General features: G+C 34.8%; 1 protein-coding gene and 1 non-coding gene across 2 annotated transcripts in view; one reads left to right on the top strand and one right to left on the bottom strand.

Moving 5' to 3' along the window:
- The window catches only part of SLC44A5 (solute carrier family 44 member 5), a 407,523-nt gene that overhangs the window by 105,739 nt on the left and 279,616 nt on the right, over nt 1-22,168 (top strand). The window contains 1 exon segment of the mRNA XM_049772158.1: nt 5,359-5,432. Within this exon segment, the coding sequence (XP_049628115.1) occupies nt 5,420-5,432 (13 nt within the window). The 5' untranslated portion in view covers nt 5,359-5,419.
- LOC126007861 (small nucleolar RNA SNORA51) lies at nt 10,138-10,269 on the bottom strand. Its single transcript, XR_007495338.1, has one exon. It is a non-coding gene; the product is annotated as a small nucleolar RNA SNORA51 (small nucleolar RNA).

Below are 22,168 nucleotides of genomic sequence, written 5' to 3'. Positions count from 1 at the left end.
TTTGTGGGGGAAGTTTGGGCCACACTGAATGTTCAAGATTTACTCCAGGCTCCATGCTCAGGAAACACTCTTGGCTGTGCTTGGAGTTCCATTTGTTGTGTCAGGGATCAAACTATGGTCAACAGTGTAGAGGCAAGTACATTATATGTATTGTCTCTCCAGCCCTCTTTTGTTTCTTGTATTATTTAATAAAGAGTGATATTTTTGGCCGCAGTCTAGAACTTTAGAAATAAATTATTTAGATCACTCTTAGTTTAGCACCAAAAATTGCTTAGTTTAGTGGTTGCTTAGTAGTAAATATATTTTTAAAAATAAATTAATTTTCAAAAAATTACTATCTAAAGTACTTTTATACTAAAGTTATAAATTCAATCCACTGAGGTTTTTATTTTTATTCTGGTCTGAACCCAAAATTAATTTCGTAAAAAAGTTCATTGATTCCTAAATTACAGCGTTACATGAAGTATGCTTATGCTTTACAGTAGGATGAACATGATAAGAATGAGAATTAGTTTGCATTAACCTGAGATGTAGACAGGAGTTAGAGATTTCCCCACACTGATTAGGTAGTATTATAATAAGACAGGGCTAGTCTTGGATAATAATTATAAGTCTTAAGCAAGACTTAGAAATTTCAAAGTTTTATGAAGTAGAAAAATGGTTACTTTGGAGAAGTATAAAATGTCAGCTCTGAACTTCTGTAACATTTAAAATGTAGAATCATAGGAAAATTGGATAGCATTTTTTAAACTTTAAAAATAACTTGACAGATTTTGAAGTTGAATCTCTTTCGGTGAGAGCGATAGCAATAGCACAATGGGTAGGGTATTTGCCTTGCACACAGCCAACCCAAGTTTGATCCCCAGAATTTCATATGGTCTGCTAAGCCTGCTGGGAGTGATTTCTGAGTGCAGAGCCAAGATTAATCCTTGAGCACTGTCAGGTGTGGCCCAGAAACAAAACAAAAAAAGAATTTGAATCTATATTTCAGAGAAAAGATTGACTGCATTCGCATTGTTGACTAAATGTAAAAGGAACAATAAATTAGCAAATGACCATTTTGTAAATTTTGTTTGTTTGTTTTGGGCCACACCTGGTGATGCACAGGGGTTACTTTTGGCTATGCGCTCAGAAATTGCTCCTGGCTTGGGGGACCATATGTGATACTGGGGGATCGAACTGCCGTCGATCCTAGGTCAGCCACATACAAGGCAAATGCACGACCGCTGCACAACCGCTCCAGCCCCTTATGTAGATTTTTATGAGAACAATTAATTAAGAAGAATAATCAATGAATACTAAAACTTGAAAAGGATCAAGAAATTAACATGTTATCAAATATCTTTCCAGACATTACTTATTAATTATAGTGTTTGATATTAATTTATAAAGTTTGAAGCTAACTTTACCATAGAATTACCACCTTATTGAAATACCAAAGCAAAAGTTAATTGGTAATGGGGTAAAACTAGAATTTGGCTCTGATGCACTGAAAAAGTCACATTTTCTTGCTGAAAATGCATAGCCTGAAAGTAACCATGTGGAAACATCAGACAGACCCAGAGGTACTCTCTCTATTCAATATAACTCCCCTAAAACTTCTGAAAAAAAAATCAGTCATGAAAAACAATATGAAGAACTGTTTCAGATAAAGGAGGATAACAAGACATATGTTTCCAAATGAAATGTAATATATGATCATGCATATTAGAGAAAAACATTTGTGAATCACTGGGACTATTAGAAAAAACTAGTTTAACTATAAACTAGATTGCAATGATATCTAATGTAATATTTCTAGATTTTATAAACAATTTGTGGCTACAAAAGAGAATATTCTTGTTCTTAGGAAATGAATATTAAATTAGGAATTAATGTGTATGATTCTGCAAATCTCAGATGTTTTAGAATAAATGCTATATGTTGGGGCTGGAGTGATGGTGTAATGGTAGGACGGACCTCGGTTTGATTTCCTGGTGTCCCATTTGGTCCTCCAAGTCAGGAACGATTTATGAGTACATAGCCAGGAGTAATCCCTGAGTCTTACTGGGTATGGTCCAAAAACAAAAAAACAAAAAACAAAACAAAACAAAAAGAATAAATAAGAATAAATGTTGATGTTGTATGTGAGTATGTGAGTGAGGGAGTATTGAATTTTGTTGAAGGACCTGTAAGTTCTCTGCCCTGTTCCCACAACACTAATGCAAATTTGAATTTTGTTTTTTAATACAGAAAGTTAAAAAAAATCTAGTATGCAATATCTATGCAAGGTCAGGGGATCCTTTTTGCATGAGCAGTTGTCACTGATTCAGAAAGCAGTGCTGTGACCCCTTGACACAAAACTGGGTTGGAGGTGAACTTACAGTATTATAGAACCTGAAAATAAGATCAAGTCCTTATAACTCTTTGAGATGATTTTTACGTTTGGTTGATAATTTAGTTAATTTTATAAACACTATAGAGCTCCTATTAAATATCAGGAGCTTTCCTAGACATGGAGAAGTTACTATAAAGTTTTAGTTTCCTCTTCTTGGATTACTTACAGTTGGTAAGAGGTCACAGTCATAAAAGCAAATTTAGTATGCAAAAATGAAAGTAAATAAAAGGCCAGAGAGAGAAAGAAGTATAGGAGTTAAGAGATAAGTACAAGTGGGTACAGATAGTTAAGATAGGGGTTGAGTACAGGTGTTAAGCTAACCCTGGTTTAAATCCCAGCAGCACTTGGTTTCCTGAGCATTGCAGGGTGCTTTTTTTGAGGGCCCCCTATCCCTGCCTCAACACTTTTACTGACTAGTGGCTAATGGCCTAAGCAGTGGGGACATCCTAAACTTCTTGCATTGAACCACAAGGTGCAGTTAGCTGATAATTGCTATTAGGCTGCCCAGTACTCATGAGTGCAGCTTGGGAGCCTGATTTTTCCCCAGAATCAAAACAAGTCAAGCTGAGAAAAGGTAGAGAAGACAATAATTAACACAGTGGGAAGAGTGTGACATGGTGAATGAGAATGAGGCCTGGAAGTTGGGAAAGGTTGAGGAATGGAGCAGAAGAGAGTCAAAGCCTTGGGGGCTGTAAGAGCAGAGGCCAGAGATATAAAGTCTGGGGGATTGAAGATACTTTAGTAGTTAGGTATTGCTCAAGTATAATAACATTCTGATTTTTAATTTGTGACAATAAAAAATTACTTTTTAGTTATGGTTTAGTTATGAATATTTATAGGATATTAAAATAGTATAATGCAATATGTATGGTTCTACAAAATGATTCTTTGATAAATTATTTCTATTTTGTATAATATGGCATCTCATTCCTCCACTCACCTTTTTGCCTACTGCAAGTTCTGTCGATTATTATTATTATTTTATTATTATTATTATCATTATTATTTGGTTTTTGGGCCACACCTGGTAATGTTCAAGGGTTAGAGGTTACTCCTGTATTTGCACTCAGAAATCGCTCCTGGCTTGGGGGACCGTATGGGACACCAGGGGATCGAACTGCTGTATGTCCTAGGTCAGCTGCTCTAGGCAAACACCCTACCGCTCACTGGGCCAATGCTCTGGCCCCAATTCTGTTGAATTTTAATAATCCAGCGATTCATTTTTGTTTTGTTTATGGGATACACCAGTGCTGGAGTTACTCTTGGCTCTGCCCTCAGGAATTACACCTGGCTGACTTGGGGATCCATACAGGGTGCTAAAAATTGAATCCTGGTTGGCCACATGCAAGGCAAATACCTTACTCTGGAACCCAGTGGTTTTTTTCTTTAGGGTATTTTTGTTTTGCTTTGTTTGCTTTTTTTTTTTTTTTGATTTTGATTTTGATTTTGATTTTGGGCCAAACCCCGTGATGCTCAGGGATTTCTCCTGGCTATTCACTCAGAATTCACTCCCGGCTTGTGGGACCATATAGGACGCCTGGGGATCAAACAGCAGTCCATCCTGGGTCAGCCACGTGCAAGGCAAATGCCTTACTTCTGCACCATTGCCCCGGCCCCTTGTGATTTTGTTTTCTAAGGAAAGAAATTACCAGTAGTCACATGTCCAGATATTCAATTGTTGGTTGATATTAGCTTGGGAAACATTGAATTAAGGACTTAATGTCTTATTTTATGAAAATGTCTTTCAAATACAGCTTACTGCTATAACAGAATATTTTGTCTTAATTGGCAGAATAGTTTGAGATTGTCAAAATCAAAGTATAACAAAAAGTCAAATTTAAAACAAAAATGTTTCAAATATTTGAGTAACCTTCATATGAAATTTAGTATATATTTGTAATGAGACATTAAAAATGGGTATGTATATTGTCAAAGATCCCAAATAAGCAATTTACAAAGGGTGAACAAAAATGACTAATCAGCATTTCATGCTCAATTTTAATAGAAACTAAAAGGCCATTTAAAATGAACTATACGTTTTGTTTTCGGGCTGCACCTTAGAGCTTACTCATGGCTTTGTATTCAGGAATAACTCCTGGTGGATTTGGGGGACCATGTGGGGCGTCAGGGATCTGATCCGAGCTAGCTGTATGCAAGGTAACTAAATACCGTACCCATTGTACTATTTTTCTGGCCTCTCTAAGGTATAATTTTTGATCAATAAGGGTACTAGAGATTAAAAATAGTCAGTAATCTGTGCTGATGAGAAATTTTTATGATACCAAACAAGGTTTAGTGTAAAGATAAAATAATTTCATCTTTAATTTATAAATATATTTTTGTTTGTTGTTTTGGGGCCACATCCTGTGGTGATCCAGGGTTATTTCTGGCTTTGTACTCAGAAGTCATTCAGATGGTGCTCAGGGGACCATATAAGTTGTTGGAGATCAAACCCGAGTTGGCCACAGGCAAGTCAAGTACCTTACACATTGTAATAATTCTCCAACACTATAAGTGCTGTTTTTATTACACATTTTAACAGGAATTAATTGTATGATTGTTTAAAAAGATAACTTAAAATAAAATGTCACTCAGTTTATTAATTTGCTAAACATATAAACAAAGAAACATATATATGAAGCTAAAAGTTTCTTCATGGATAGAAACTAAGATAGAGACATCAGATGGTTTGGAGTGCATTTTATGTGTGAATATAAAGCTTGAGAATAGATAATAAAAATAGAGACAAATTTAGGAGACTGTTATATTGAAGATTTTATTCTAGTAGTAAAACAGGAAATGAAGACTTCAGAGTGGTTTCCTCCAGTATTTTATGTGTTAGAGAAGAACTAGGCCAATTTTTTTAAGCTTTCAGGGAACATAAATCATAGTAGATTATGGCAATGCTCCGATAAGGTTGGTTTTAAATGAATGAAATCATTTGCTCTAGATAACCATCTGCATACTTGTTTTTATCACAGATTTCTTTCTAAGCAACTCAGCTTTGCCGTGATTAAGGTCTTCTGAAGATAGAACTTCTTAATGAGTGACGAAGGTAATCACACACATTAAATCCCTCTCAACCTAGACTTTAATGTAAAATTATTTATTAGTATTTAAGTAAGAACAAATAGAAAAACAGATAGATGCAAACAGTGACAATATAAGCTGTACCTGAGGAACTGTACCACACTAAATGTAGTGTTTCAGTTTTTTCTTAACTCAAGATCTCTGATAGGCATTTTACTTGGGGCCTCCCTGTGGCAGTTGCTCTGGGTAAATAGTGTCTACTTGGTTCATAAAAGCACAACTCAAATCAATTTGGAAATTCCTGCTTTTCTCTTGGATTAGTCTCTTCACCTTTAGAGTTTTTGCTAAGAATAGAATATTTAACATTTATAGTAGGTATTATTTATACAGATTTTGTTTTGTATATAGACAAAGATCTTCTTACTTAGAGAACTAGCAAGGTGTCAGAGGCACAGTTAAAGTTTTAAAGTTCAAATTAAAATTTGACCTAGTTCTTTCTATTTCTGTCCCCCTAAATTAGGTGTAAGCCCCCTGCAGCACAAATCTGATTTTATCCATTTTTCCTCTGTCTTTAAGTTTAGCCTTTAATTTTTGAAAAGGTAGTTACTTGATAAATGTTTATTGTTTGAGTACTTTTGTCCTGAAGGGCAAATTTTATTCCTTCTTCTTGAAGGAAAATCTATGACTTTATATTAAAAAGTATAAGCTTGTGTAAGTACAAGTTAAAAAGAAAAAAATTCAGAAAAGGTAGCTTAAAGTTAAGTAGCAAGTCTAATCTTTGGCTCACTGTTTGTGAAAGATTTAAAGATTTATTTAAATATAGAACCTAGAGGTTTAAGAAGATGGGAATAAAGGTCTAAGCATGTTTATTTGCATAAGTTCCAAAGGACTAAGTCTGTGTGGATGGTCTTCGATAGGGAAATCTGCTGTGATGAATGTTTTATAGAGATCTGTGGGCAAAACTGTTTCTGCTCTCTCTTTGTGGGTTATAATTACTTCCCAAGTATGAAAACTGGAGAATAACCAACTTAAATATCTATCTATCTATCTATCTATCTATCTATCTATCTATCTATCTATCTATCTATCTATCTATCTATCTATCTATCTATCTATTTTTGGAGCACACCTGGTGCAGTGCTCAGGACTCCAGATCACTATTGATAAGCTTAGGATACTGAGGATCAAACCCTACCTGTCCATGCAAGGCAAATGCTTTACACATTGTACTATCTTGCCAGCTCCCAAGAACATTTTTTTAAGCAATCTGCAGTGTTACTGCTATACTCAAGCCTATAGTAAATCACTTTAGTTAAGACCTGTTTGCACATCTCTAACGAGAAAATAATGTTTCTAATATCAGAGGTTAAAATTAAATTGACACATGCCTTAGAAGTAGTATGTATATACTAAGTAAATAGTGATTTTAATTATGGTTTGCAAATTGAAATTCAGAAATTTATTACAAATGATTAAATATGTTTGGAGTAGAATTATTAAGACCATCTTAGACTTAATCTGCATAGTAATTTAGTTTATTGCTTTGTTTGTTTGTTTGTTTTTATTTTTATTTTGAGTCCATATGTGGCAGTACTCAAGACTTAGTCCTGGCTCAAATTTTTTGCAAAGCAAGTGTCCTGTCCATTGACTATTGCTTTAGCCCTGTAAATTTAGATTTCTGTATGTTTACAGAGACCAATGTATTAAACCATGAATAACTATGCCTTTAAGGATGATAATTTCGTATTACTCAGATTCTTGTCCTCGCGAATGATGAAAAGTAGAGGACTAGGGGTGAGATCATCAAATTCAATAGAAATTATTTGAAAAAAGTAAAGCTAAGCAAGGAAAGCAGGGGAATGGAGTATCCAGAAAGCCTGGGAACCATGGGGAAATTCTTTTTACATTCTCTTGAGAATGGGTTAACACTTTGCATTGGGTTTAGGATATGTAAGATGATTAGATAGTTGACCTGGGGAAGGGCCTGAGCAATAGTAGAGCAGGTGGATGCTTGCCTTGCACACTTCAACCTGAGTTCAGTCCTTTGATCCCCCAAGCCATGCTAGGAGTGATCTCAGAGCACAGAACCAAGAATATTACCAGGTGTGGCCTAAGCAAAACAAAACAAAGGACCTGGGGAAGAGTGGAATGTTTAAAAGCTTTATCTTTTGTATGTCCTCAATACATATGGGCCCATCTTGGGTGATTGTCAGGAATTTTTTCCTCAGAGGTTTCTTTTTCTGATATCACCCTACCTATATTCTTGTTTCTTTCTATAGCAATATACCCTCTCTATATCCCCTTTATATCTATACCATGCAGGTATGTTTCCCTTAAGATTTTGGAATTGTGACCTGTTCAATACTGTGATGTTCAACTCAATGGAATGTTATCAGTCCTTTTCCTTGTTATTCATTTATTATTTATCTTCTCTGGGTATTTATAATTAAATAATCTCCAAAAGTCTTCACAAATTTCTATATTAGAAAGAGGAGCAAGAAAGTAGACACAGGGGTTAAGGTGCTTGCTATATGGCCTACTCCACTTCTATCCTTGACACTGCTTATGATATACTAGCACTGCCAGTAATGAAATCTGAGCACAAAGCCAGTAAGAAGTCTTGAGAACTGCAGAGTATGGCCCAAATCACATTTCCTCAAGAAAAAGTGAAGAAGATCCTGGAGAACTATTACAAGGGTTAATGTGCTTCTCTTGCATCTTGCTGATTCCAGTTTGAATCTGTCACCAGAGCCAGGAATAGCCTCAGAGTACTGCCATGTACTGCCAAGTGTAGCCTTAAAAGTGAACCAAAAAAAAGTTAAACATAAATACAGAAAACAGTACTTTAATACCAACATCCTTTTTAAAAAAATTCTGCTCACTGATGACTGTATTAGTTTCTTTTCATTATAGATTCATTGAACTTGAGTCAATATTTCACCCTGTAAAAACAGTTTTTACTTATTTATTTTTATTAACATAGTTTATAATAGGATTTAAGTCACTATTTTATAGTTGCAGACTACTATAGTAACCTCAAGCACAGAAATTGGCAGGCCTTGTTCATTTGCAAGCTATAACAAGTACACTTGCTCGAAAAAACAGATATCACACCAACACGAGCATTGCTATGCTGAATAGAAAATATCCAGCAAAGATAGTATTATGTGGCATGAAAATCACATTGATAACAATAACCAGGAGTTATTATATAGAATTGATACTTGGAAGAATAAATACATTAATCAAATAACTGTTTATGTATAATTTATGTATATGCTATGATTTTCATTATATTCAAATAAGGTAAAATCAAAATTTTGACATGCAGAAAAATTTATGTGTCCGAAATAGAGATTAGGGATGAAGTTAAGAGCTTTTATGTCTTATTAGTTGATGCACGATCATGGGAATTTTTATAGGAAAATTCATAAGCATTTCCCCCTTACCCGAATCATTTTCCTTGTTTGGGTCCAAAACAAATTGACAGAAAGAGAGATCAACAAGAGAAAAGATAATTTTAATTCCATGCACATGGAGGTCCACAAGATTTGAAACTAAATCTGTGAAGAACAAACATGACTTGAAATGTTGATTTTATCAATTAATGCAGTGAGTCAAGAGGAGCTTTACACACCTCCTCCTCTTTGTTTCTGATTATATGGAGTTCCTCCACTTCTGTGTAAGGAGAGTATCTTTCACAGAGATATCTCCTGCTTTCAGAAAAATCAGTAAAAAAAAAAAAACCCGAGAAAATTACTGCTTTTAGGAAAAATGAACACGGACTCATTTTTGGAGGTTTAAGATCTCACTTATTATTTGACTTTAGCTAATTATTATTATTATTATTTTTTGGTTTTTGGGCCACACCTGTTTGATGCTCAGGGGTTACTTCTGGCTATGTGCTCAGAAATCGCCCCTGGCTTGGGGGGAACATATGGGACGCCGTGGTCCGTCCTACGCTAGCGCTTGCAAGGTAGACACCTTACCTCTAGGGCCACCTTCCTGGTCCCTGACTTTAGCTAATTATTTAATTAAAAAACATTTTATAATAGTAAGACTGAAACCTTGTTCTCTAGATTTTATCAGGAACTAGGGCATTTACCCTGGAGACCCATAGACCATCAAGACTGAGGCAGGGCAAATCTATTGCTGTTATTTTTGGCATTTAAGAATTTAAGACTTAGACTTTAGAGGGGTCTTGTGCCAATACCCAAGGCAAGCTAATGTCAAAAATCTGTCAATAGAATCTATAACTTGGAGATGGGCAGTGGATAGGAACATAGTGTTTTTATGCAAGTAGTTTCAGGACACTGTGTATAGCTTGAGGGACAAAGAGTAACCTTAGTGTCGGAAATCACTTGATGAATCTTTAGTAAATGAATAAATAGTACCAAAAATTGCCTCAGGGAGGAATGGTAAATTTCACCTGAAAGTTATGTGAATTTTATGTTTCTGAGTTTGTATGTTTTAAACAGACACTTACATAGACTTTTTTTGGGAATAGGGTGGGGATAGGGTTGGGCAACCCAACAGTGTTTAGGGCTAATTCCTGGCTTTGCCTTCAGGGATTATTCCTGGCTGGGCTCTGGGGACCTTATGAAATGCTGAGGGTCAAATCTGGGTCAGCCATGTGCAAGGCAAACACCCTAGTCACAGTACTATCACTCAACCTCCAAATTGGATTTTCTTTTCTTTTTTTTCTTCTTCTTCTTCTTCTTTTTTTTTTTTTTTGTCCCCCAATTCACAATACAGACCAGGCAAAGGGCCTGGGTTGAGGCATATATGGGATGCATTTACTGTACCTCCTCTTCTATACAGTCAGTGTAAAAAACACAACCTGTGGTAAGAATTGGGAGGCCTTATCTTTTCTTTTTTTTTTTTTGATTTATATATATATATATATATATATATATATATATATATATATATATAAATCCTTCACCAGTGCAACATTCCCATGTCCAATATCCCAAGTATTCTTCCTCCCCACCCCACACAGGCCTGTACTCTAGACAGGATTTTCTTTCTTTTTTTTTTGGTTTTTGGGTCATAACCGGTGGTGCTCAGGGGTTACTCCTGGTGTCTGCTCAGAAATAGCTCCTGGCAGGCACGGGGGACCATATGGGACACCGGGATTCCAACCAACCACCTTTGATCCTGGATCGGCTGCTTGAAGGCAAACGCCGCTGTGCTATCTCTCCAGGCCCTAGACAGGATTTTCAACATTACAGTTTACCTAGACTTTGTACTTTAGTTTAAATAAGAATGCTTTAATTTAATCCTTATTCGTTCTTAGAATTAAAAAGTCTAAATAATATTTTAAGGCACAAGGAGAATTTTTGTGTTAACTTATTAATCTTGTAAAATGCCAATAAGTGCTATGTCTTAAATTTTTTTGTTGGAAATTGCCCAGAGGAAAAATGTTATATTAAAAATTAAGAAATATGGGCCAGGAGAGATAGCACAGTGGCGTTTGCCTTGCAAGCAGTCGATCCAGGACCAAAGGTGGTTAGTTCGAATCCTGGTGTCCCATATGGTCCCCCGTGCCTGTCAGGAGCTATTTCTGAGCAGACAGCCAGGAGTAACCCCTGAGCACCGCCGGGTGAGGCTCAAAAACAAACAAAAAAATTAAGAAATATAACTAATATTGAAGAAACCAAAATACTATTTTTACATTTATATACAGCTGCATGTATATTCATATCTATGGTTCAATTGTTACACTTAAAATTCTGATAAAGCAAAAATTGATTTGTCTACTAATTGCTAACAATAAAATCATATTAAATTATGATACTTTAAAAATACTATGATAAATGAAGATTAATATTTATTTCTTTCACCTTTAGACAAGCATAGCTGATTTAGACCTTTTTTATTATTAAATAAGATCAGGATCTGTTTGTCTCTGCTTTTTCTGTTTCACATTTGTGGTTGATCTCCTCCTATAATTCACATATAATAATATTGAAATATCATCTAGGTGATTAGCATGGCTCCTGTGTATAGATGACTCACATTGTGTAAGATGTCATATTTTTGCATAATTATCCCCTTTGGTTTCCACAACACATTGCATTTACATTAGTTGTAATTGTGCTGTATTATAATTTGTTTACTTCTCTGTTCCTATTATGAAAAGAAATTGCTAATAGAAATTTTTTTGCATCCATATTGGTAAGCAGAGTGTCTGGATTCTAAAAATTACCCAGAAAATATTTGATGAATGAATATAAGAATGAATTGTTATAGTTTGCAAACACAATTTTTATAGTCTACAATTAAGAAATATGACACAATGCCTAGTATATACCCAGTGAATCTAGAAATCAATTCTAAAACAATTTATCCTTTCTCTCCTTTTCTCTTTGTATTTCTGGTGAGAGAAAGTCCATTTTATTGTTATACCTACATGGCCACTCTCTGTTGGTAACTTGTAAACACAAGGACAACTTAATTTGATGGTGGACAAATGGATAAACTAGATGTTGTTTTTCTGCCAGCTTCTTAAGATACATCAACATGTTTATTACCCCTTATTTTCTTGCAGGGCTGTAAATATTAGAAGATATGTACTACATGTACATTTGGAATATAGATAAATATTTTTGAAGATGGAAATTATCTAACCTGAAAGAATACTTCATATTAATGGACCATAAAATATACTTTTTTGTGTGGGATGGCACACCCAGTGATGCCTAGGGTTTATCCTTGGCTCTAAAATCAGGAATCATTCCTGGGGGCTTAGGGAACCATATCGGGTGCTGGCAATTGAACTACCTGCAATACTGTTCTATCTCTCGGTCCAAAATAGTCTCATTTATTCTAAAGAGAAATAGTTCTCCCTTTCTTTTTCACCGCAGTAGAACTGATTAAAAAGGAAAGAAAGTAGCCATATATTAAAAAAGTGTTCTAGATTATGTTATTAGTGAATTATTTAACATGACTGCGCAGCTTTAATTCACTCAAATTTTACTTGTAATCATACATAAAAGAGTAGTGGCTTTAGCATGGGTAATTGATATGTTAATTATTTAAATTATATAAAGCATCAAAAGCATTTTTGATGTATTATTTACAATAAAAAGGAAAGTGGACAAAGAAAACACTCATTTTTTATCAATTGTTGGACATTTATGATTTAAAAAATTTTAAATTACTTTAAACACTGGCATTACAAGGTTTTTCATAAGCTTATTTTTCACAATTGCAAAGTTGTTAATGATTGAGTTTCAGTCCTATAATGTACAATATCCTTTACCAGGGCACATTTCCCTCCATTAATGTCTCTGATTTCCCACCACCTTCCCTTCCTTCCTCTGGGGCAGACATTTCTCTCCTATTCTCTCTCTTTTCCTTTTTTCCTTTTTCCTTTTAGAAACCATGGTTTGCAATATTGTTGCTTACAGGTATCATGCCTTTCACTTTATCTTTTTTCAGTATCCATTGATCATTTCCAATGTTCAGAGTGATCATTTCCAACAATCATTGCCATAGTGGTCTCTTCTTTGTTCTAACTGCTTTCTCCCACTATTTCTGGCAAGCTTGCTACCATGGACTGATCCTCTTGGCTCTTATCTGTATTGTTTCTGGGTATTAATACCATAAATTTTTTATATCCCCCAAATGAGTATGATTATTCTTAATATATTTCTTTATCTTAACCATTTCATTCAGCAGAATACTGTTCATATCCATCCATGCATCAACAACTTTTTTGATTTCCTAACAGCTGTGTAGTATTCCATTGTTTTATAGGCATTTTTATGTTTTAAGTTTTCTATGTAATTCTATGAAATGCATTTTGATTCTTTTTGAGGAAAGCTCCAAAATGGTGTTCATGTGTCTTCAGGGCCATTCTTGGTGAAGGTTGGCTAACCAGGTTGGTGCTTCATTTCAAGTACCTTAGGATGCTTGGGAGACCCTGTGTTGCCAGGATAGAATCCACATAGGCGAATGCAAAGTGCTCTGTACCTCTCTCCTTTGAAATGTATTTTGGTATTATTATTTTAAATTTAAATACTGTGTGTTACAAAGTTGTTTATAATGAAGTTGTTTCTGGCATTCAAACAACTTCAATTCTGCCAACACTAATCTCACCATGAGTGTAACATTCTCTTTACCATTATCCCCAGTTTCCTTTTCATCCCTAAGCCAGATCCCTTGGCAGGCACAAAATCATTTATTTTATATTGCTTGTTACAACTAAGTGGCTAATGGAATTATTGAAAAATACTTAAGTAAAAGTAATTTGTGAAATGATTATATCTCACAGTAGAGTCATTAAGTCATTGGAGGTTTACTGAGATGTTTGCTGCTAGTTGAGCATTTTGTATTGTTGTTTATAATTTTTGAGCTTACTTGGTTTCTCTGCTACTTCCCCATCTGGTTGGTGTGCTCCTACTAAAGTGTTAGTATTGAGAAATTTTTCTTTTATATTTTAAAATTATTTAAAGAAAATGCATCACATAGTTGACATAACTGATCATAATACATTTCTTTCAAGATGACAGAAAGCAAAGTTATTTTAAAAAGTAGAAAATAGAAAGAAAAACTAAAAAATGGAAGAGAAAAGAAAAAAGAAAAAAGTTCAATAGCAAGTATATTTGTGAAAACTATTGTAGTATTGAGAAATTTGGAGGAGTCATATGCGACTGTGTACTCTAGGACCTTCATAATATGTAAAATTGGGCTGTTGAGTATGCCTGGTGGTGGCTGTAGGATGTGGGTGTGGTTGCCAGGACTTCTGTACCAAGGTGGAGGGGAGGCTGCCTTCCCCCATTCCTAGTAGACCTGAGAGTTGTCAGTCCCCAAATGAATATACCTGGAATTTTTGTCATTTTGGTGTCTGTAGAGATTAATATGAAGCAGGGAAATTGGGCCATTGGAATGGCAATGGCAATAGTTGTGGGATGTGGGTACAGTTGCTGGAGTTTCAGAAGGACAAGATGCAGCCAGCTGCCTCCAGAGGTGCCCCCAGAGTTTTCAGCCTGCAAAGTAGTATCTCTGTGAAATTTAGCAGCTTGGCTTGCATTTATTCTGAGAATAGTCATGAATCTATAGAGCTGGGCCCATAAAATTACATGATGGTGGCTATAGGATGTGTGACTATTTCATAAAAAGAGAAAACTTAATGCTCAAAAATAGTGACCTGTTTATGGTTACAGTAGTTGAAAGTGATAAAAATAATTGTTAATCAACTTCTCCAACTCTCAAATTTATTTCTGCAGTGATCCTTAAACAATGAGACTGGGATCCAACTCCCTAGTGGTTAAAAAACAAAGCCACTTAAAATTCACAAATTTGACTCCCACAAAGTTAAATACTAGTACCTTAATGTTGACTAGAAGCATTGACAATAAATATTAGTATATTTCAAATGATATATGTATTCTAAGCATTATAGTCTGAGTTATTAAAAATGGAGTAAAAGCTGAAAATAGTAAAACTAGAGAAAGCATTATTAAAATTTTTAAGTAAAAGATATATTTACAATATTGTAGTTTATTTATTAGCATACTAGTAGGCATTTATTAGTATCTTTATTAATACCATTTACTTTGTTGTAAGATAATATGTGTGTAAGAGTGTCTGTACAGTTCAAACCCATGTTCAAGTGTTAATTATACTCACTTCATTAAATTAGTACATTTATAGTCATTTTTTAAAGGAATTTATGCAAGCCTAAAGGATTTTTCTTAATTATGAATGGTGCCTTGTTAGCCCACTAAAAGCATTTCTGCTGAGATGGGGGTATTGTTTCCCATTTGTTTGTTTGTTTGTTTGTTTTCGGGGTGTCATACCCAGCAGCACTCAGGGGCCACTCCTGGCTCTATGCTCAGAAATCGCTCCTGGCATGCTCGGGGATCATATGGGATGCCGGGATTCGAACCACCATCCTTCCTCATGCAAGGCAAATGCCCTGCCTCCATGCTATCTCTCCAGCCCCTTGTTTTCCCTTTTTGATGAATAATTCTGTTTACTAAAAGATGATTTCACAATATAACTTAGGGAAAGATATTTTTGAATTTTTAGATAAAAAGGACTCCTGTATTTTTTAAATATTACTCAGAAATTAGCTTAGGTATACTTTCTAGAAGTTAGTATTTGTCTTGATCTTAAAGGATTCTGTTTGATTAAAGAGTCCATTCCTGGACTGCCATGATGGCATTGTTACCAGAACTCTTGGTTTTATTATGCTTTTACTCAATTTACGAAATCCCAGTAATCTTTACTGACAGTTGGAGGCTGGGGATGAGAATCATTCCAGCTTTGTGAAATCCTCCTTATCAAATGTCATATGTGGCTAGATTTCTTGAGACCCATTGGGATTTTCCTTCTGTATATCTGGATCTAGGAGAACTGTCCCACTGCTTTCTTTTATAGCGTAGCAGCATCCCAAGCCCAGCTTTTTTTCCTGACTGTTTAAGCATGACTCCCTTTCCCCTTAGTCCTCAGGTCCTTCTTTACCACACTCAAAATGACAGGGTGCTTTCCTAAGAGGCAAAGAGCAGAGCTTCTGTGTGATAACTCCCTTCCTCGTTCCACATTGAAATACAAGCCTGACATTTTATGAAGTGAAAATTATGGCTACTGAGCAAACTGCTAAAATAGACACATTTAAAATGAATTAACCCTAAGCTAACAAGCTAACAGAAGTGTTAGTTGATATAGTTGGTAAGCAGACAGAGCCAGAGGCGATTCTTACCTGTTGGATCTTTCTTTTCTACCCCAGGCTACTTCAATAGTATATGCATAAAAACGAGTTAATAAGGCAAAGATTTCAACTTATCAATGATCAACAACTGGTTAGATAAAATGTGACATGTTATTTTTATTGCACTTGAGTTACTAAGGTGATTTTAATACTGAGAAACTTTTAGAGAGAAGGTCTGGTTAAAATAAGAATACTAAAATAATGGCATAATTTCCATAGTGAAAATCTGGTAATTATATTAAAATCAATGTTTATTTCTCTACCTGTATCTTTCCACATTATTTCAGATGTGAATATATATTTTTCTGTTTTTGTTTTTGTTTTTGGGCCACACCTGGTGATGCTCAGGGGTTACTCCAGGCTAATCACTCAGAAATCGCTCCTGGCTTGGGGGACCATATGGGACGCCAGGGGATCTGTCCTGGGTCAGCCCTGTGAAAGGCAAATGCCTTATCACTGCACTATTGCTCTGGTCCCCAGATGTGCATATTCTAATAAAATTAAATGCAATCAATTTAAAATAACATTTATTTAATAATAAGAGAAAAGTTACCTTTAAAAAGTTGATTTTGTAGTGTAAGTAATTTCAGAACTAGATTTGAGCCCAATGCCTTTTAATAAAGACTATTTCCATTTTATTTTCTAGGACATTATTAAAATAATTTTTGTCTATTTCCAGTGATGAGATATTCTAGGCTTAGGTAAATAAACCCAACTGAAAAATAACAGTAACCAACCTTATCTATCACTTGATGTGAAGCTGTCATATTTTGTTTCAATGATCCTTATATGAAAACTCTCTGTCAAAGTCCATTGATATCTGTGTTTTGATTACTTTAGAATGAAAATTTAAATAAAGAATTTTAGAAATGAGTTAGAAAGGAGAGTAGATAATAGGTCTGGTAGAGGAATTCCAAGCTGATTCTACATTTAGTCTGCTAATATGTTTGTATTGGTTGAAACACCTTTAAATTCCTTATCATCAATTTTCTATGCTTTTAGAACCAAGATGGTTACATGAAGTTAGGATGGCAAGTTTCTTGTCTGTCAGTTCTGAGAATGAATCTAAGCAAAAATTCTCATGCTTAGATGATTCTCTGGGGATGAGGGTGAGTGAGCTTTTCTCAGTCTCAGTGTACAGAAAAAGGGCAGAGACCCTTTTATTTTTTACCCTTGAAATCAATATCATTTTGAATAATTATATTTCTATTCCAAGTTCCATGGTGTATTACTTTTTGAAGGAAGAAATACTATCATAGTCTACTAGAATATTTTGAATATTATGATATCTGACATAACTGATATTATAATATTATTTTTATTAGAAATTTTGAAAATTTTAAGGACTATAAAAGTTTTTGAGTTTTTATCAAGATTAGACAGGTATATCTGAATGTACTTTGTAAAATGTAGACCTCTATTTCTCTTATTTAAGGGTAAATTTCTTAGCAGTTACTCATTTCAGTGATGAGATTTATTTACAGTAAAATATTATAAATATTCAAAGAGCATGAGAGTTATAGAATTATCAGAAGAGTAGAATAGTAAAGATAGAGGAAGAACTTTGCTCGGAACCTAAAATGGACTGAAGATAGAAGATCATTGTTAGGAGTGGAACAGAAATTTATTAAGGCATGGCAGGCTGGGGGTATCATATAGGATGCCAGGAATCCAAACTGGATCAGCCATGTGCAAGACAAGTGCCTTACCCACTGTGTTATCACTCTGGCCCCTGATTATATCATTCTTTACAAATCAGAAAGCATTTTATTTTAAATAATACTAATAAATTATCAATAATTTGGGAACTTTGTTTTTCTTAATATATTCTAGACTAAAGCTTTTTTTTTTGACAGCAGAATACTCTATTCTTGGTATAGTGAGAGGAATTAAAATGCTTTCTTAATGGTACACATAATTAGGGAAATAAGTCTCATCACTAGTATTTTTGAAGGGGCCACACCCAGTGATGCTCAGGGATTACTCCTGGCTCTACACTCCTAATGGTGCTCTGGAAACCATATGGAATGTGGGAATTTGAACCCAGTCAGTGGCATACAAGGAAAGCACCCTACTCACTGTACTATCACTTGGCCAACTAGCATATTTTAAAAATATGTTTTCTCTTTCTATATCAGTGGAAAATATTGTTGATTATAACTGTCCCTTCAATGCTCAAAGGTCTTATGTTTATTACATTTTCCTATCATTTGAAAACTATCATTTTTTTTTACAAAAACAAGTTTGTTCTATTATATTTACTTTTATATTTTTGTTTTTGTTTTGAACCACATCCAACTGTCCATAGGAATTACTCCTGGCTTTGTACTCAGGCACCAACCAGTATTGTCAGACTTTGGGGGTTCATCTGGGTGCAGCACCCTACCTAGTTATGCACAGACACCCAGCTTTTGCAGTATTTGTTTTCTGGTCCTAAAAATATCAAGGTAGTTTTAATTTCTACTTCTGATATAAGTAAAACTTTTCCAACGACTTTTTTTGGTCACAAAATTCAATATTACTTTCATGTGTAAATTTTGATATGCAGGGATGAGAGAGATAGCACAGCTGGTAAGGTGCTTGCCTTGTCAGTAACCCAAGTTTGATCCCCAACACCATATATATGAACATCATGGGAATGATCCCTGAGAATAAGACGTGCAAGCAGCTAGATGTTGCTCAAAAGCTCAATGCCCTCAATAAAACAACTTGACTATGCAAATATTTCCCATTGAATTTTAACTGTGTTTCTCTTTAATGTACTCTTGGTTGACTGGATTTTTTGCTTGATTGGATATCTAAGTTTATTTGCAGGATAAATTTTTGACAAGAAGGAAACAAAATTTAAAAGTCAATCAGAATATATTGAATTAAAGTCTGCAGAAAATTCTAGAAAGGATTAGTGTCAACCTACTTTTCTTTCCTGAAATTTATTTCCAAGATTGCTGAGTAGGATGATGATCCTCATATATAATGAGTTGTGAAATTATTTCAAAGAAATAAACTTTTTTAAATGTTGTGTTGTATGTACTAAGAACAAAAGGAGAGTGATGCATTTTAGAAGAAACAGAAATGGACAGTCTTCAGGAATGCTAACATATTATTTTTATTTTATTATTAAAATAGGAATGGTAAAAGATACCATTTACTAAGTTATCATGTTGCTTCAGTGAAGTGGTAGGTAAGAATGTGGTAGTTGAATGATGTCACTGAATAGCACTAGATGATATAGCTTATATGGTTTGGATAGCACAGGTAGCTTGTGCCTAGTTAAAACACCTGTACTTGGTAAGGTTTGTAGGAAAGAGATAATAAAGGCAGCTATTGTCTCACATGTGTCAAGAAACTCACTGACCTTATTAAACATTATTAAACATTCCTGTGAAAGATTGCCAATGACTTTTTGGTAATTTTGTATGTTGATACCATAAACTTTAACACTATTTTTAAACAATGACCCCACATGATCTCAGCACCACATGTGGTTTTGTAGGTCTCTGTCACTCTCTATTTCCTCTCAGTCTTCCAGGAGTGAGCCTTGATTACTACTGGGTGTGGCCCCAACAAGAAACTAAATTAAACCAAGAAACAAACAAACAAAAAAAATACCTAAATTTTATAAAGAAAAGTTTGCTAGGAACTTATTTTAGAAATATTTTCAGCAAGAATTAAGCTAAGAATTTAAATTAAGCCTTAAATTAGTAAATGAACCATAGTGTTTGTATAATACTCATCTAATAAAGTATTAATCAAATATCAGGTAACTGTTGGGTGCTGTAATACTTTGACAAAATAAATATTGTTATAATTTTTTGATTAAAGTGAAATACAAATAAGAGGAATATGGCAATATCATGTAGGATAAATGAGGACCATAATATTCTGCAGAGATAATTTTAATTTAAGGAGGTTGATAAGTGTGGGGTATCTTTTTCCCCAACGCTTTCTTTTGAGATGTTAATCCCACTTGGAGAGTCAGACCCTTCCTCACTTGGGGGATAGGGCAAGCTATTTTGAATAAATAGCTTCCTCCCTTCCTGGGAGGAAGGGAAAGAGGAAGCAACAAGGAAGCATAGAGAGCAGCAGTAGGAGAGACAAACAGCTCCTGAGAGAAAGACACGAGTTATATAGACAGAGGCTTATGGCAGAGAAAAGCTGTGAGGGAATAAAGGGAACTGACTCCAATGAAACTTTAACTGACTGCTTGTGAATTACTTCTCCGCCATTATCCTGCCTCTTCAGACCTGCTGGCTGAAAGGGCTAGAAGCATTGTGCGGTGCCAGGAACAGCTCACCTAACAAGTGGAATTTATGCTTTATAATGTATATTTTAATTAATAAGTAAGTATTAACCAGTGGTGGAGATGGAACATCAAAGAACATTCTGGGTAGGAGAGAAAGCACTGATAAAAGCACAAAATTCTAAGAACACAACTTTTGGGGGGCATAAAACCCAGAAATTACTAGGATTGAGTATAGAGAAGTACACAGAATGTAAACATATAGTATTTTTCAAGAATTTGAGTTTTATTTTATTTTGGGGGGCCACATCCAGTGACGCTCAGTGGTTACTTCCAGCTATGCACTCAGAAATCGCTCCTGGTTTGGGGGAACAATGGGCTTCCGGGGGATTGAACTGCCGTCTGTCCTGGTCTAGCGCTGGCAAGGCAGACTCCTTACCACTCTGAACCACTGCTCCAGCCCCAAGAATTTGGGTTTTGATGTAGAAGAAATAGAGTTACTGGAAAAATTTTTTTCAGAAGAGAAATGAATAACATTCATTTTTGTTTGTGGGCCATACCTGTTGGTGCTTGGTAGCTATTCCTGACTTAGTGCTCTGGGATTCTTCCTGGCAGTTCATGGGAGCAGGTGGCTTTGGGGGTGGAACCTGGGTCTCCTACATGTGAAGCATATCCTCAGCTACTTATGCTCTTTCTGATTAAATATACATTCCTAGGAAATGATTGGTGACATTTTGGGGTGTGCATAGGAAAGGGACAAAACTGTAGGGTAATGCCAACAGGCATCCTGTTACAAAAGTTTGCACAAAGCAATATGGTGGCATATTCACTGTTGACAAATTATGATGTTCTTCATAGCTAGCATTTTTTAATCTTATGCTCCATTTTAAAATTATTTACTATTTTATAATATTGAAGTCTCTGTATTGTACTCACTAATGTTTCATTTTATATTTTTTCATGATATAATTCTTCATTCCTCTTTCTAATAGATCAGATTTTTGTTTTTTTTCTTATTGTTCGCCTGAAAACACCTTTTTGCTTTTGACATAACTCTTTCCAGATTTTGTCATCATTTTTTTCAACCTGAATAGTTAATTTTGAGATGGAAGAATTATGATTCTGCTGAATAGATTTAGTTGCCACAGCAATGAGGAGTATGAAAAATCTCCTTGAATTTCTCCTTGATAGTAGAATTCTCAGTATTGGAAAGAAAGAAAATAGTTTAAAGACAAACCGTGTTTATAGAAGAAAAAAGCCTTGCTGAACAACAATCAGTATAGCAGAATTATAAAAGACCAGCATGGATCAACCCCAAAGTGCAAAAAAATAATTAAGGGTACAAAAGGCACATAATAGATGTGAACTTCAAAAGAGAAGCAGAGAAACTACAGAATGAAGTTCAGAGTTTAAAAATGACAGAAAGAACAAAGGTGGAAAATAACAAAAACATTTCATGTAAGAATAAAAATGTTGCACTATTACAGCAATAACATAGGACACAAAAGGTCAGTGAACAGCCTAGAAAGGTGCCTAATGGAGAGCAAGGGTAATCTTTTGACTGAGTGTCTTACAGACATTGACTTTAAAAAAAAAAAAAGGAAAATTAAATGAATTCTTTGCCTTAGTGCTCTCTGAAAGCATAGTCTTACAAAAGGAAAAATCAATTTAAAATGAAAGAAGTAAAATTGTTCCTTGGAACTCTTACCAATCAATAGGTGGCAAAGAAATGGAAAAATCTGAAATCTTAGCTAGGACCATATATGCTTTTTTGCAGGATCAAGACCAACAATTCATT

This window comes from Suncus etruscus, chromosome 4, assembly GCF_024139225.1.
Source record: "Suncus etruscus isolate mSunEtr1 chromosome 4, mSunEtr1.pri.cur, whole genome shotgun sequence".
Taxonomy (NCBI): Eukaryota; Metazoa; Chordata; class Mammalia; order Eulipotyphla; family Soricidae; genus Suncus; species Suncus etruscus.
The sequence above is the reverse complement of the archived record's forward strand: the minus strand, read 5'-3'. Positions and strand labels throughout refer to the sequence as shown.